We start from the raw sequence: 13399 nt of genomic DNA on the forward strand, positions 1-13399 counted from the left end.
ATTAATACATGATAATTAAAGGAAATATTTGTTAGCGATGTATAATTTACTGTAGTGGGCCATATTTATAATAATTATTTATTATTTAATTGTTTGTTAAATTTATTTTATTTTTTCCATCACCGATAACGGTAGTGTAGCCACATTCTGTTTTAAATTTGAAAACGTTTTGACAGCCAATGTCAAATAAAATAACGGTCGTTGTATTGTGATTGTCTGGTGGTTTAATTTGATTTTAATTATTTAAAAAAGTAACAGGTGTATTAATGTTGTACTGAAGCTATTGATATCTTTTTAAAATGTCCAAGGGATCCGAAAAACGCAAAGCCAACGACAGTGATTCAGCTGATAGTGAACAAGAAGATTTGGAACGATCTTACGAAGAAGGAGGAATTCGATTAGATGATATTTATATTCCACCCCCTCCGAGGACAGTAAGAAATTCTGATGCTAATGTTCCTCGTCTGATAATAACAAAAATCGAGAATCAATTCTTCAAAAGCTATGCTGAGAAGCAAGTCATCGGCCCCCTTCATAAGGTAATGTAGCTTCTCCACAGTACAATTGTATATAACAGTTGAACTATTTTTAGTGTTTTAATGCTGTTGTTGGACCCAACGGTAGTGGCAAGAGTAATGTAATTGATGCAATGTTATTTGTGTTTGGTTATCGAGCCAGTAAGATAAGGTCAAAGAAATTGTCTGTTTTACTGCACAAATCTGAGCACTACAGAAATGTGGAATCTTGTACAGTATCAGTACATTTTGCTGTTATCAAAGACAACATAGTAAGTGACAAAGTCACTTTTTAAACTTTGTAATTTATTAGAAGCTTGCAGGATGATGAAGATGCATATGAAATAATTCCTAACAGTGAATTTGTGATATCACGTACAGCTAAAATTGATAATTCCTCTTATTATCAAATTAACGACCGTCGTGTGCAGTTTAAAGAAGTTGCTACACTTTTAAGGGAGCATGGTGTTGATTTAGATCATAATAGGTTTCTGATATTGCAGGTATTTTTTCGGTATTATTTTTTTGGTTTGTTAACTAATATTTCACAAACGTTTTTAAGGGAGAAGTTGAGCAAATATCATTAATGAAACCAAAATCAGAAAATGAACATGAAACTGGTTTGTTGGAATATTTGGAAGATATTATAGGCACATCTCGTTTTAAGGCATGTTTCTATAAAATAAAGGATGCTTTGTTTAAAAAATTGTATTCTTATTTTGTAGAAACCTTTGGTGCAGCTTCAAGAAAGAGAGGAAATGTTGACAGAACAGAAATGTGAAAAACTAAATCGGGTAAAACTGGTAGAAAATGAACTAAAGGAACTGAAGAAACCAATGGAAGAAGCCGTTGGATTTTTAAAATTGGAAAATGCAGTAACATACTCGAAAAGCATAATCTACCAAAAAAATATGTAAGGAAATTTAGCCAATTAATAATTCTTTGTTAATAAAAATTAATTATTTTGTTTCAGCCAAGTTCTAGAATTAAAAATTGAAGAATTGAATTCAAGTAAAGAAGCAGAAGAAAAAGCTTGCAACGAAGTTGTTGAAAAACTGAACAAACTTCGAAAATTAAAGGACGAGAAGCAAGAAATTTTAAACCAAGGGGCAAAGTTAGATTGCTAAATTTTATATCTAGATTAAATAATTAATTGCTTGTTTTTTAGAAAATATGAGGGTTTGGAGAAACGACGAGACAGTTTAAAAGAGGCCTTTGAAAAAGCAAGTAGCAAAGATATGCAGTTGCAAGCCACCATGCAACAAACCAACCTGAAACGAAAGAAGACCAAAGAACTTCTGGCACAAGAACGCAAAAAATTACAGGAATATGAACAAGCCCCTGAAAAAAATCTTGAGGTGAGCCACTTAGTCTTTCTGTAAAAAATATCTTATTTAATGTACTCCTTTTTAAAGACGATAAAAGAATGTGAAGCAAAGGAAGCAGAACTGTCTGCTAAAAAAGAAAAACTTGAAGCTGAAAAATTGAAAGTTCTTTCAACTTTACGAGCTGAAACTCAGGACTTACAGGATCGAAAGGAAGTTCTGCAGGCAGACTTAGTACAGCTGAACAAAGTCGTCGCAGATACGAAAGAACCGGTAAATTAATTAATTATTAACTGTTTAATTTTAACAAATTTTGAACGTTGTTACTCATAGTAAATCTACTAAACAATACACATATTCAACTATAGTTAAAATAATTACTGTTTAATTAATTTTTAAAATGTACTTACAATTGGTGTTTTTCGCGCGTAATTTTTTAAAACTTTTTAAAGGGGTAAATGTTAGNGAACCGGTAAATTAATTAATTATTAACTGTTTAATTTTAACATATTTTAATTTTAATTAGTACACGTTAGCCAAATCCGAATTAAAAATATACTTAAGTGGCGAAGAAACAGAGTCGAAAAAATACGAAAACTTGAGAGAACAATACGAAAAGAGCGAGCAATTAGTTGATGAAAGGGCTCGGGCTGTTGCTGAATTAAAAAAGAAAATTCCGACGTCAGAAAAGTCTTTACAAAGCGCTATGGAGGAACTAAACAGGATCAAGAACCGCGAAACAAAACTAATCAACAGTTTAAGAAATAAAAGGGCGGAAGTGGAAGAAAGTAAATCTGCCATGCAAGCATCACGATCTAAGGGCCGAGTCTTAGACTCCCTCGTTCAGCTGAAGCGAGAAGGAAAATGTCCTGGATTATTTGGACGGCTTGTACATAACTTTTCTTTAGTTTTTTAATATTTTTTACTGTTTTTCTTTATGAATTAAGGGCGATCTTGGTGCAATTGATGCAGAATACGACATCGCAATATCGACTGCTTGTGGCCCCCTTGACAACATAGTCGTGGATACAGTGGAGACAGCGCAACGGTGCATTGAATTTTTAAAGAGCCACGACATAGGGAGGGCAACATTTATTGCCCTTGACAAGCAGGAACATCTAAGAGAAAGGGCTATCACAAGAATTAAAACGTACATTCAGGACCAATTAAGTGTCGATGATTTATAATTATTTTTTATTTCGTAGACCCGAAAATGTGCCTCGTCTTTACGACCTGGTTCGTGTTCAGGACGAAAGGGTTAAGCCGGCGTTTTACTACGCCCTGAGGGATACTTTGGTGACCAAAGATCTGGAACAAGCGACAAGAATTGCATATGGGGCTCAAAGATTTCGTGTTGTTACTGTCCAAGGGGATGTAATCGAAACATCAGGTACTTATCGTAATCGTAACATGTAAAAACTGTTGTATTTGAATTTGTGTTATTCTTGTTTAGGAACTATGAGCGGAGGTGGTAGGAAACTGCGCGGAAGAATGGGACAGTCTATAAACGTATCCTCCAACATAGATCCAAAGCAAGTGAAAAAATTGGAATCAGAATTGTTAGAACAAGAAAAAGAACTAAGCGAATTAAGACAGCGACAGGTCACCCTCGAAAGTGAGGTGCAACGATTGCAACCACAAGTGCGGCAGATGAAAATTGACCTGGAAAAGTTTACACTTGAACTAAAGGTAAAATAAATACGTCTTAAATTGATCATAAATAATTATTTTTGGTTTTATATAAAATATTAATTTTTTTAGTGTGATGTACCTCTTTTTGGTTTCAATTAAAAATAAGGTGTCGTGCAATTCGATATAATTTGATCATAAATAATTATTTTTTCTTTGATAGTCTCTTAAGGAGCAACTCCCCCATTTGGCAAAACAGGTCCAAGTTCAGGAAGCAAAGATGAAGTCTAGCAAAGCTGACAAGGAACAAGTAAAAAAATTAACCCAAATTGTCGAACAAAAGAAACAAGAATACGAAAAAGCCGTTGCATCTGCAGAAAAAGTCCAAACGAAAGTGGACAAGTTGACTGCTGAAATTAAGGAGAAGACCATCGATAAAATGAAGGCAATGGATAAAAAGATTAAAGAGGTCGCCACTCAAAATGATAAGTGTAAAAACGAAGTCGTTCGGTTGCGTGTTGCTATAAAAACTGCACAAAGGTAAAATGTAATAATTTTACTAAAATACGTAATAATAATAATAACGTTTGGGTTGCTTTAGGAATGCTGTAAAGTCCAGAGACCATATCGTTTCTATGGAACAAGACATCAAAAATGCAGAAAACTCCTTGAAAGAAATGAAAGCCCAAAGGGACGAGATCGAAGCTGATGCTGCAAAATTGTTGGCCTGTATCGAAGAAATAGTTGAGAAACTAGGAGAGGGACAGGAGGAATACACAGGTATTATTTTTATGCAACTATTGTAATTAAGCAATCACGTGGTAATTTGTTTAAAACAATATCAGACGTAAAAGAAGAAGTCGCAGCTTTAACAAAACAAGAAAACCAAATAAGATCTGATAAAATAGAAGTGGATCAAAAATTGAAAACTATAACAAAGTCTATTAACGAGCACAAAGCAGAAATACATGGTTGGAGAGCTAAAGTAATTATAAGTAAAATAAATATTAGTTATGAATATGAATATAATAAATTTGTTGCTTTAGCTCTCTCATTTGCATCTTCAAGATATCCCCAATGAAAACGTAGAACCACTAAAGACTCTAACACCTGAAGAATTAGATTCAATCAACATTGAAAATGTTAAACGAGATCTTCACGTCAACGAAAAAGAGCTGAAGAGTGTGAAACCTAATCTAAATGCTATTGAGGTAAAATGCTTAACGTTTTTTTAAAAATTAAATAAATATGTGAGCGATTCTACGATTAATTTACTGTTCGGTTATGTGATTTTATTCTACAGGAATATTACAAATTACAAAATGTGTTTATGGGTAGAACCAAAGATCTAGACGAAGTGTCAAAGAAACAAACGGAAGTTCGAGATATGCTAGAGCTAGTGAGGACAAAAAGAAAAGAAGAGTTTTTAGCAGGCTATAACTTAATTAGGCTAAAAGTTAAAGAAATGTACCAAATGATAACTCTTGGGGGTGATGCTGACATTGATATGGTAGATAGTTTTGACCCTTTTACAGAAGGCATTCAGTTTAAGTAAGACCTTTATTATAAATATTTTTATGGAGTAATTTATTGTGTACTTTAGCGTCAGGCCGCCAAAAAAGGCATGGAAAATGATAACCAATTTATCAGGCGGAGAAAAAACGCTTTCATCATTAGCTTTAGTCTTTGCCCTGCATTATTATAAACCTTCACCCTTGTATGTTATGGATGAAATCGATGCAGCCCTCGATTTTAAAAACGTCTCAATTATCGGCAATTACATTAAGGTAATCAAAACAAAAAAAAGTGTCCCTTTTTCTAACAAAAATAGTGTTCTTTTAGGAACGAACGAAAAATGCACAGTTTTTAGTAATAAGTTTACGGCCTAATATGTACGAATTGGCTCATCATTTAATTGGTATATACAAAACTTACAATACAACAAAAACTGTAACAATCGATCCCAGAAAATCAGAAGAAGAGATGAGGGGAAATAACAGGGATAAAAACGATGAAGAACAAGATCAAGGCCAACAAGATGAACAAGGTGCAGAACAGAATGAGCAAGATGCAGAGCAGTTTGAACAAGATACAGAACAGAATGAACAAGATGAAGAACGAAGTAGTTCATCACTTTCAGTTGAAAACGCCAATGATAATGATGTTGTTATTGACAACTCCATGGGAGAAGAAGAACTTGATTAGGCACCTTCAGTAATATCTGTTTTAATATAAAAAAATCCATTTTTCCAATTTTTTGTAGTATACTTATTTTGAAAATTAAAAGCACAAATACAATCGTTTTTTTTATTTATCTAAAAAATTATTTACATAAAACCAAAATATGACTTTTTGAAAAGATAATTAAATACAGTTATTACAAATCAGTAAGTTCTGGCCCTTGTCTATCTGCTTTAATTTGAGATCGATGTCGTTTTATTGTTAAACGTTCTCTTGCAGCTTTTTCTTTCCTGAGGTAGAATAACACTAAATATCATTTAATATAAAATGACAACTACCAACCTTCTTCTAATTAATTCTTCTGTTTCAGAAGAAATATTAGAGGATTTATCCTTTGAGGCTTCTCTAATTGCAGTCCTTAATTTCTCTAGACAATCTGCTACATTCATTTGTTGAAACCGTGTTAGGTCCGATTTAAATACCAAAAAGCCATCCTTTGTGATCTTACTTCTCAGCTTTAAATTGTAACACACGATTATCACCAAGACTTAATGTATGTATGTATACTGTAAAACTGTAATGTACTAATTTTGTACCTGTTCTGCTAAATTTTTCTTGACATTATCGTTCAACCACTTTGCTGTTTCCAAGTGAAATCTTAAATCAACTTTAGTGTTAACTTTATTGACATTTTGTCCACCTGGACCTGTGCTTCTACTGTAAGTGATTACAAGATCATCGATAGGAATATAACCGTTAAACTCCTCTTTTTGGGGTGGTGGTTTAACAGTTGATAATTTTAAACTGCTTTGGGGGTACATATTAGCTAATGAAATTGCACTTTTATACGAAGATAATTGCCGAAAAAGGAAAATCCCGTTTTTGCAACATTCAAGAAGACTCCCATTTTTAAGAATACTCATAGTAACAACAAAATTGTTAACAATAAAATAGAAAGTACACGAATTATAAAGGTTTTGCTTATTTACTGTATTTTATTTGAAATGTAGAGCTTTAATTTAAAAACACAACTTTTAGGTTATGCTCATAGATATAAGTTTGTCGTAGACCATAGATAATAGATACACAAACGGTTATAGACATAGACCTTTGTATATCTATTACCTATGGACATAGATCAAATCATAGATAATGATCAAACATAGATAGACATGTCATAGATACAAGATAGACACAAGGGAATATTTTTATCTATGGGAATATTCAAAAAATGTCGTGCATTTTATTGGTTATATTTTTGTTTACATTTTTGTCAACTTTTTAATTTTTTCATCGGTGCCCGCAGTACCCACTTAAAAATAAACAGAATGACCCGTGTATGTTGTATTAACAATTGTAAAAATGCCAGTTCCAAGGAGATAAAGAAATCTGAAAACACCGTTTTTAAATTTCCTTCTGTAAGTACGAGAACATGGAGTATCACTTTATTTTCGTTGACAAATTGTAATAATAATGTATTTTAGAGTCCTGATATGCGGAAAAAATGGTTAGAAGTTTTAGGCAACAGCAAGCGTATAATTAAAAACCGAAAAAATGAAGCCATATCTGACCTCTATATTTGTGATTTGCATTTTAAAGAATCTGATTTCTTGAAGGATGCAACGTCCAATTTTGTTGATGGGAAAGAAGTAACAGTTTCGCGCAAGCGAATACGTCTCAAAGCTAGTAGTGTGCCCTCAGTTAAAATAAATCCTGTTACAAGTTCATTAAATACGTGCAACAGCAACAAAATAAGTTTCATAACAACAAAAGACATTTATAATGATGACAGTAAGTAGATATTATATTATATTTGTATATGTATATAAGGTTTGTACTTAAACTGACTATCATAATACCTTCTTAAATATTCCAATTGCAACTCCCAAACCTTTTTAAAATTCAAAATTTTGAAGTGAACTTTTTGTTGCAGATGCTCCCAAGATATTGGAATCACTCCCAGAAACTTATGTTGTGGAACACGACTATGGTTTACATGATTATCCAGGACCAATATTTTGTACAAATGCCATTATCAGTAGGTGTTTTTCTTGCAATTTCAGGCTCCCAACTTTTGATTATATAAGTACTAATATTTTTCTATTTTGTTAACTATTGTAGATATTGATCCTGAAAGTCTTGAATTGCCAAAAACATGGGGAGTTACTGAGAAAATAGTTCAAAATAAGAAATATTTGTTGTTCATGAAAGTAATTACTCAAGCTATGGATCAACAAGAAACTGAACTGCTTCAAAAATATATGCTCCTTGATTGTACAGGAAAGAATGCGAGTTATTTTGTTTATGGACACCAAGTCAAAGATATGGCACTATTGCCAGAGTTTATTCACAATACAGACACATTACTGAGAAGTTTGAAGATATTCGAGGTGATGAATGTGTGTGAAGGATTGGGGCGAATTGACCCTTCTTTAATACGAAAGTCCAAAGTGTTGAGAGATTCTGCAAACTATTTACGACATGCTAGCTGCACCTGGTTGTTAACTAGAAACAAAACATGCATATTTTGCAAAAAATTAAAACGTTTAATCTCCAGAAGGCGTTTAAGATCTAATAAAGTTGCTTGTGGTGGTTCAGATAGTAAAGAAATGCTTAACAACTTGAGGAGGCAACTGGCTCGTGAAAAGCGTCTAAGAAAAATTGCAGTAGAACAGAAAAGAATGTTATTAAAGGAGGTGTCTGAGAAAAGAAAGGAAATAGCAACTGCCGTTAATTATGGGGTGTCATTTGAAAACATCTGTTTCCAACATAGGGTTCTTCATAATCACAGATTGGCTTTAAAAGAGATACTAGATACTTCGAAGACTAAACCTCAGGGTCGGAGGTATTCAGAGGAGTGGCTGATGTTTTGCATATCAATTAGCATTAGGTCGCCCTCCATTTACGAATTTTTGAGAAAAACTAATATAATTCCGCTACCAAATTTGGCAACAATTCGAAGATATTTTTACGGTAAAAATCCTAAAGGCAACTTCAATAAATTGTTTATTGATTTAGTAAAAAGCTATCAAGTTAAAAACACCCAACAAGTCCCTGAACCTTTTATATATCAAAATGCTAGTGATAATGACTTTCAATCAGATGAATGGTGAAATTATCTTTTTTATAACTTCTTGTTTTCATTTGCTGAAAGGAAAATAGTAAATTAATTATATATATAAATAAAACACTTAAAATTTTACTCCGACTGAAAAAGCGTAAGGGGTTTGACGATATCTCTTCCGCTAAATAACTTGGGGACCTGAAACTTTCAAAAATCGTTTAAGAATTNTTTATAATTAATACCAATACCAGTAAAAAACACCTTGAGTTAGATGAACTTTACAAGAAGTATCGGCGGGTTCAGTGGTAGAACGCTCACTTGGAAGGCCGGAGTTCCATTCCAGGCCTTTGTTCTTCGTAGTTTATGTTAGGTAAAATAAATTGCTCGAATCATGATTACACACCATTTCTAGTTATTGTATTCTAAGTGATACAAATATTTCTATTTTTTATTTTTTCATACTTATAATGATATGACTTTCAATCAGATGAATGGTGAAATTATCTTTTTTATAACTTCTTGTTTTCATTTGCTGAAAGGAAAATAGTAAATTAATTATATATATAAATAAAACACTTAAAATTTTACTCCGACTGAAAAAGCGTAAGGGGTTTGACGATATCTCTTCCGCTAAATAACTTGGGGACCTGAAACTTTCAAAAATCGTTTAAGAATTGCGTTTTGTAAAAGCGCTTCTAGTAATGTAAAATTTAATAATACAAGACTTCGTTTTATAAGGGATTCCAATGATGTGATTAAAAACTAAACAAATTAGTTGATCATTGAAGTTTTAAAATGTACTAATCTTCTCACTTCTCACTCAATATTAGGAAAAGCACTTCTTACAAGAATTTACGCCTTCTGTGGACCCTCAAGGAAAACTAGAAATATATTTATTTTAGAACAAAATCCAATAGAATATTACTTCGCTGGTATGTTCATATGTTACCTATAAATAGGGTAAAAATTCTAATATTAATATGTAGAGTACATAATAATCGTTACATGCAATCAGTGATTGCAATTCATTTCCTGATGAAGTCACAGTGTCGCGAAACGGTCATAGTGGAAAATAAACATAATTATTGTCTATTAAGCAGGTATATTAAATTAATTAATTCGTTAGAAGATAATTACACGCGTATATATCATAGAATTTTACCCTCCAATCATTTTTTTATAGAGAACTGAGGAGACTGCTGCCCAAAATTAGTATACAACCAGCCTGTAACGAATCGAGAATTGGGACAACAGAACCACGACAAAACTATTTATATTTAAAGAGGACGGAGAATTAATATTTTATCCAAACAACAACACCCCAAACAAACAAAAACGTGACAACGTTTAAGAGGGAAACCCTTCGATCGCGACTTTAGCAGCAATTTGTGTGTTCATGTGTATTGTATTGGTGTAATTGATAGATATTCTTTCTCTTCCGAAGAGAGAAGAGAAAGAACGAATGGACCAAAGGAAAAAATCCATGAACGACGGTCCAAGAACAGCTGAAAAAGAAAATAGGTAATAATGTTAGTATCATCGTTTAAAAAAGCATTTGGTTGAATGTAAAATATTTCACTTACCGCTCATGCTGAAACAAAAAAGGAGATAGATTAGTAAAATGTAAAAGAGGTACCCCATGATAGGGTGGCAGTGGTATACTTACTTCATTACCTACGAAGTTGGGGGTAATTAAGTTTAAATTGATTTTAAACTTAATAATAAGTTTTCTGTTCATGAGTGTGTTTGTGTCTACAAAAAATTCAACATGTTTTGGTGGAAATGAGATTTTAAAAATTGAGGATGATTAAAATTCTGATAATTAAGAAACATAAAAGTGGCATAAGGTAAATTGAAAACAAATTTGAAGTAAAAAGTGTTGTGTGTTGTTAAAACATTGTAAATGTGGCCCCGCTGGCGGTAATTCAAATCAGACGAGGACGAAATTAAATTAAACGAACGCTTATGCTAATAATATCGCAACAGAAGAAAGTAAATGGCAAAATTTAAAAATAAACGACCAAGTAAATAATTAATAGTTATAAATTTGGAATGTGTTGCTAACAATAAGTACTGATTTTTAAAAAGATTTACATATATCAGTAATTAAACATTGCTAAGCAAAAGTGATTATTATCAAATTAAGAATTGAATGAATTAAAGTAAAAAGAGATTATTGATTTAATAGGGAAAAACACTGAACCAATTCAGGTCAAAAGCTATTTTTAATTACAACCTCCCACCGTTTCGCCCTCATATGGGGGGGGGAGATTTTCTCAAGACTAAGTGTAAAGTTAGTTAATACAGATGCATTACAATTAATCTTCTTCTGAAGTATCTCTTGCAATAGTGACTAGAATAATTTTTGTAAACTATAATTGTCTCTCACAAATAAATAAATAATTAATATAAAATAAAAATAGGTTTTGACCTGATCATTTAACTTGGCGCTAAGGGGACATTTGTAAAATACGCCACTGAGAATTTCAACATTTTCGGACCCCTCCCTCTCCTTTCCTCGCAAAAGCTAGCCCCTCTCCTATAAACGATTTCTTGTGATTAAAAAAAAAGGCAATGAGAATGACTTTCTATCTTAATGAAAAATATTAAGAATTGCCAAGTTTAGAAAAAAAAATATAATAAAATTTATGAATGTCACATTTCTTTAGACCCCCTCCCCCTCGTCACGCCAAGCAGTGCCCCTCCATTTCCCTCTTTTGCGAACGTATTTTATGAATGTCCCCCAACTTATTCGAACCGATTCGCGAACCGCCAGTTGCCACTGATGTACCTATATACCGGAAGAAGGTATAATACACTCCAGAAACACTGTCATCCTCACTACACTGTTAAATAAAATACACTGGCTGAAAGAAATATCAAATAGACCCAGCGAATGGCAAGTAAACACACATATAAAATAAACATGTAAAAAAGTATGTGTAGGTGAATGGTGTGTACGTATGTGGAACACAATACCCAAACGACAACGTGGACAAAACACCCTCTATGTGTAATTGTGATCACAATTTTAAATTTTCTCCGTCTTCGAACCTATTGCATCAAAACACAGCATCTGATATATAGAATAGAAGTATAATCCGGTGTGTAGGACCTAAACCAGCAACTAATAGTCATAAAAGCCAAGTGATAAGAAACAAAGTTTGACGTCACAGGCGCAGCACCTGCATACGTCGGTCCCTAACTCGAGGAGCGATTGGTAAATAATGGACCACCAGTGGAGCCCAATAATACGCTGAATTACAGTTTGTAACTCACCTTATTGGGCGCAAAAATCAAATGAGCCCCAAAACAATAAAAAGTCAGAATACATACAAACGCTTGCCACTCAGGTCTATTTGAAACAAAATTCGTTAGTGACTTACTTTTAGGCGTCGGCTAGACCTTGGCAGGGTTCACCGAAACCTTAATTCATCCAGCGTCGGATGTCCAGGGTCCTCATCCTCTCCACGGTGTTTGGGGGTGGGGGGAGTGGATTGAAGAGGGGAACCGTCGACCATACCATACCATTCCATCACAGACATTCACTTTTCACTACCGACCGCGAACGCCACCAACTTTACGCGAAATCATTGAAATGCACTTTAACGATCGAACTATTAACACTAAGCACACTGTAGTAAAAGACCTGGAAAATAAAAAAAAAACCATGACTAAAGATTTTTGTAATAGATTAAAGTGTATTATACCCAGAGGTCATTTCTCCTCCCGAATAAGGGCAATGTGTGGACACCATCGCTATCACACTGTAAAAAGGCTGACTTGTTGCTGGGAACCCCCTGAAGGAACGAAAAACTTATTAATATGAGAAGGTCAATTAATAAACTGTTAATTTGCTTATTTCAAACCTTAATTGGGTTGATTAAAAATAAATATGGATAATTTTGTAACTTGCTTATGATTATAAAACACAAGAAATTGTCTAAAAATCAGTAAAACAATAACTGAAGGTCGGTGTTACACAGGGCATTTAGAAAATATTTTCACAATTGAATAATTGCAATTTGGATGTATTTGCATTGAAATCGTTATTAAGAGGTGTAGGTATCAAAATTTTTAATTTTCATTTTAGTATCAATAAATGTATTTAAAAAATCCTTACGTTAATATCAGATTGCAACAACTAACGAATTTAGTTCGTTATCAATAAGATATTTACGATTTTTATCATTTTTAATATTTATCACATCATAGGTTACATTGTTGAAAATTTATCTTAAAAAATAACGAAAATCATTTCGGGCCGAAATAAGAAAATACATACCTCGGTTAGAGAGTCATTAAAAGAACGGGTTTTGATAAACATTTTTTAGACTTTAACACTTTTAATGTAAGAAATTTTCAAAAATTTGCAGAGATAATTACAAAACAGAAGATTTTGTAAGGATGACGTCACTAGAAAGAGCCATTATTGGCCGGCCAACCAGAGACGAGCATTAAACTTGAGGTTTTCAACGCCAACTTTTGTGATGTAGGCGCGAAAATTTTCAAATTTGAATTAAACGAAGTTGTTCTCTAGTTGGGAAAATGTTTGAAGAAGATTAATTTGAAGCGTAAGTAAACATTCACTTATTTAAGAAATCCAGTTGATCATAAACAGTGAATTTTAGTTTAGTTATGTTAAATTCCAATTTAAAATTTTAAATTGAAAATTTGTTCCCCAA

General features: G+C 32.9%; 4 protein-coding genes across 9 annotated transcripts in view; 2 read left to right on the forward strand and 2 right to left on the reverse strand.

Moving 5' to 3' along the window:
• The window catches only part of LOC112906493 (cytosolic endo-beta-N-acetylglucosaminidase 2), a 6563-nt gene extending 4258 nt beyond the window's left edge, over window positions 1-2305 (reverse strand). The window contains exon 1 of one of the 2 annotated variants that reach the window (XM_025980706.1): window positions 2251-2305. The gene's annotated coding sequence lies outside the window, so the exon portion shown is untranslated. The remainder of the gene's footprint in view (window positions 1-2250) is intronic. The other variant, XM_025980707.1, reaches the window with a different exon arrangement.
• LOC108736119 (structural maintenance of chromosomes protein 4) lies at window positions 182-5767 on the forward strand. The gene is made up of 19 exons (XM_018468415.2): window positions 182-539; window positions 593-787; window positions 839-1018; window positions 1078-1182; window positions 1241-1428; window positions 1489-1629; window positions 1684-1873; window positions 1931-2113; window positions 2367-2729; window positions 2788-2990; window positions 3046-3230; window positions 3294-3529; window positions 3693-4009; window positions 4071-4249; window positions 4315-4454; window positions 4516-4680; window positions 4773-5020; window positions 5073-5256; window positions 5312-5767. Exons 1-19 carry the CDS (start codon window positions 300-302, stop codon window positions 5672-5674), a joined length of 4005 nt encoding a protein of 1334 aa, XP_018323917.1. The 5' UTR covers window positions 182-299; the 3' UTR covers window positions 5675-5767.
• On the reverse strand, window positions 5763-6647 carry LOC108736121 (peptidyl-tRNA hydrolase ICT1, mitochondrial). Its single transcript, XM_018468418.1, has 3 exons — window positions 6247-6647; window positions 5993-6165; window positions 5763-5940 (listed from the first exon to the last, which is right to left on the reverse strand). The coding sequence occupies exons 1-3, from the start codon at window positions 6571-6573 to the stop codon at window positions 5847-5849; spliced, it is 594 nt and encodes a 197-aa protein (XP_018323920.1). The 5' UTR covers window positions 6574-6647; the 3' UTR covers window positions 5763-5846.
• Window positions 6648-6654: 7 nt separating this feature from the next.
• Window positions 6655-13081, forward strand: LOC108736120. Of its 5 annotated transcripts, XR_001937688.1 has the most exons (7): window positions 6655-7068; window positions 7135-7441; window positions 7584-7688; window positions 7772-8759; window positions 9209-9814; window positions 9898-10235; window positions 12107-13081. XR_001937688.1 is itself a non-coding variant. In XM_018468416.2 (5 exons), exons 1-5 carry the CDS (start codon window positions 6865-6867, stop codon window positions 9903-9905), a joined length of 1476 nt encoding a protein of 491 aa, XP_018323918.1. In that variant the 5' UTR covers window positions 6656-6864; the 3' UTR covers window positions 9906-10747. The 5 variants fall into 5 exon arrangements, 2 of the variants coding, with proteins under 2 accessions (XP_018323918.1, XP_018323919.1); XR_001937689.2 differs by lacking the exon at window positions 12107-13081 and having other exon boundaries at window positions 7772-8623; window positions 9545-9814; window positions 9898-10751; XR_001937685.2 differs by lacking the exon at window positions 12107-13081 and having other exon boundaries at window positions 9898-10750.
• Window positions 13082-13399: the final 318 nt, after the last annotated feature.

This window comes from Agrilus planipennis, unplaced genomic scaffold (assembly GCF_000699045.2).
Source record: "Agrilus planipennis isolate EAB-ADULT unplaced genomic scaffold, Apla_2.0 scaffold8, whole genome shotgun sequence".
NCBI lineage: Eukaryota > Metazoa > Arthropoda > Insecta > Coleoptera > Buprestidae > Agrilus > Agrilus planipennis.

Coding starts and splice junctions, on each gene's coding strand:
- LOC108736119 (XM_018468415.2), top strand. CDS start 300: ATGTCCAAGGGATCCGAAAAACGCAAAGCCAACGACAGTGATTCAGCT. Junction 1,630..1,683: donor ATTTTAAACCAAGGGGCAAA/GTTAGATTGCTA, acceptor CTTGTTTTTTAG/AAAATATGAGGGTTTGGAGA. Junction 3,231..3,293: donor GGATGTAATCGAAACATCAG/GTACTTATCGTA, acceptor ATTCTTGTTTAG/GAACTATGAGCGGAGGTGGT.
- LOC108736121 (XM_018468418.1), bottom strand. CDS start 6,573: ATGAGTATTCTTAAAAATGGGAGTCTTCTTGAATGTTGCAAAAACGGG. Junction 6,166..6,246: donor AGAAAAATTTAGCAGAACAG/GTACAAAATTAG, acceptor TACAATTTAAAG/CTGAGAAGTAAGATCACAAA. Junction 5,941..5,992: donor GAAGAATTAATTAGAAGAAG/GTTGGTAGTTGT, acceptor ATTCTACCTCAG/GAAAGAAAAAGCTGCAAGAG.
- LOC108736120 (XM_018468416.2), top strand. CDS start 6,865: ATGGGAATATTCAAAAAATGTCGTGCATTTTATTGGTTATATTTTTGT. Junction 7,069..7,134: donor CCGTTTTTAAATTTCCTTCT/GTAAGTACGAGA, acceptor AATGTATTTTAG/AGTCCTGATATGCGGAAAAA. Junction 7,442..7,583: donor AGACATTTATAATGATGACA/GTAAGTAGATAT, acceptor TTTTTGTTGCAG/ATGCTCCCAAGATATTGGAA.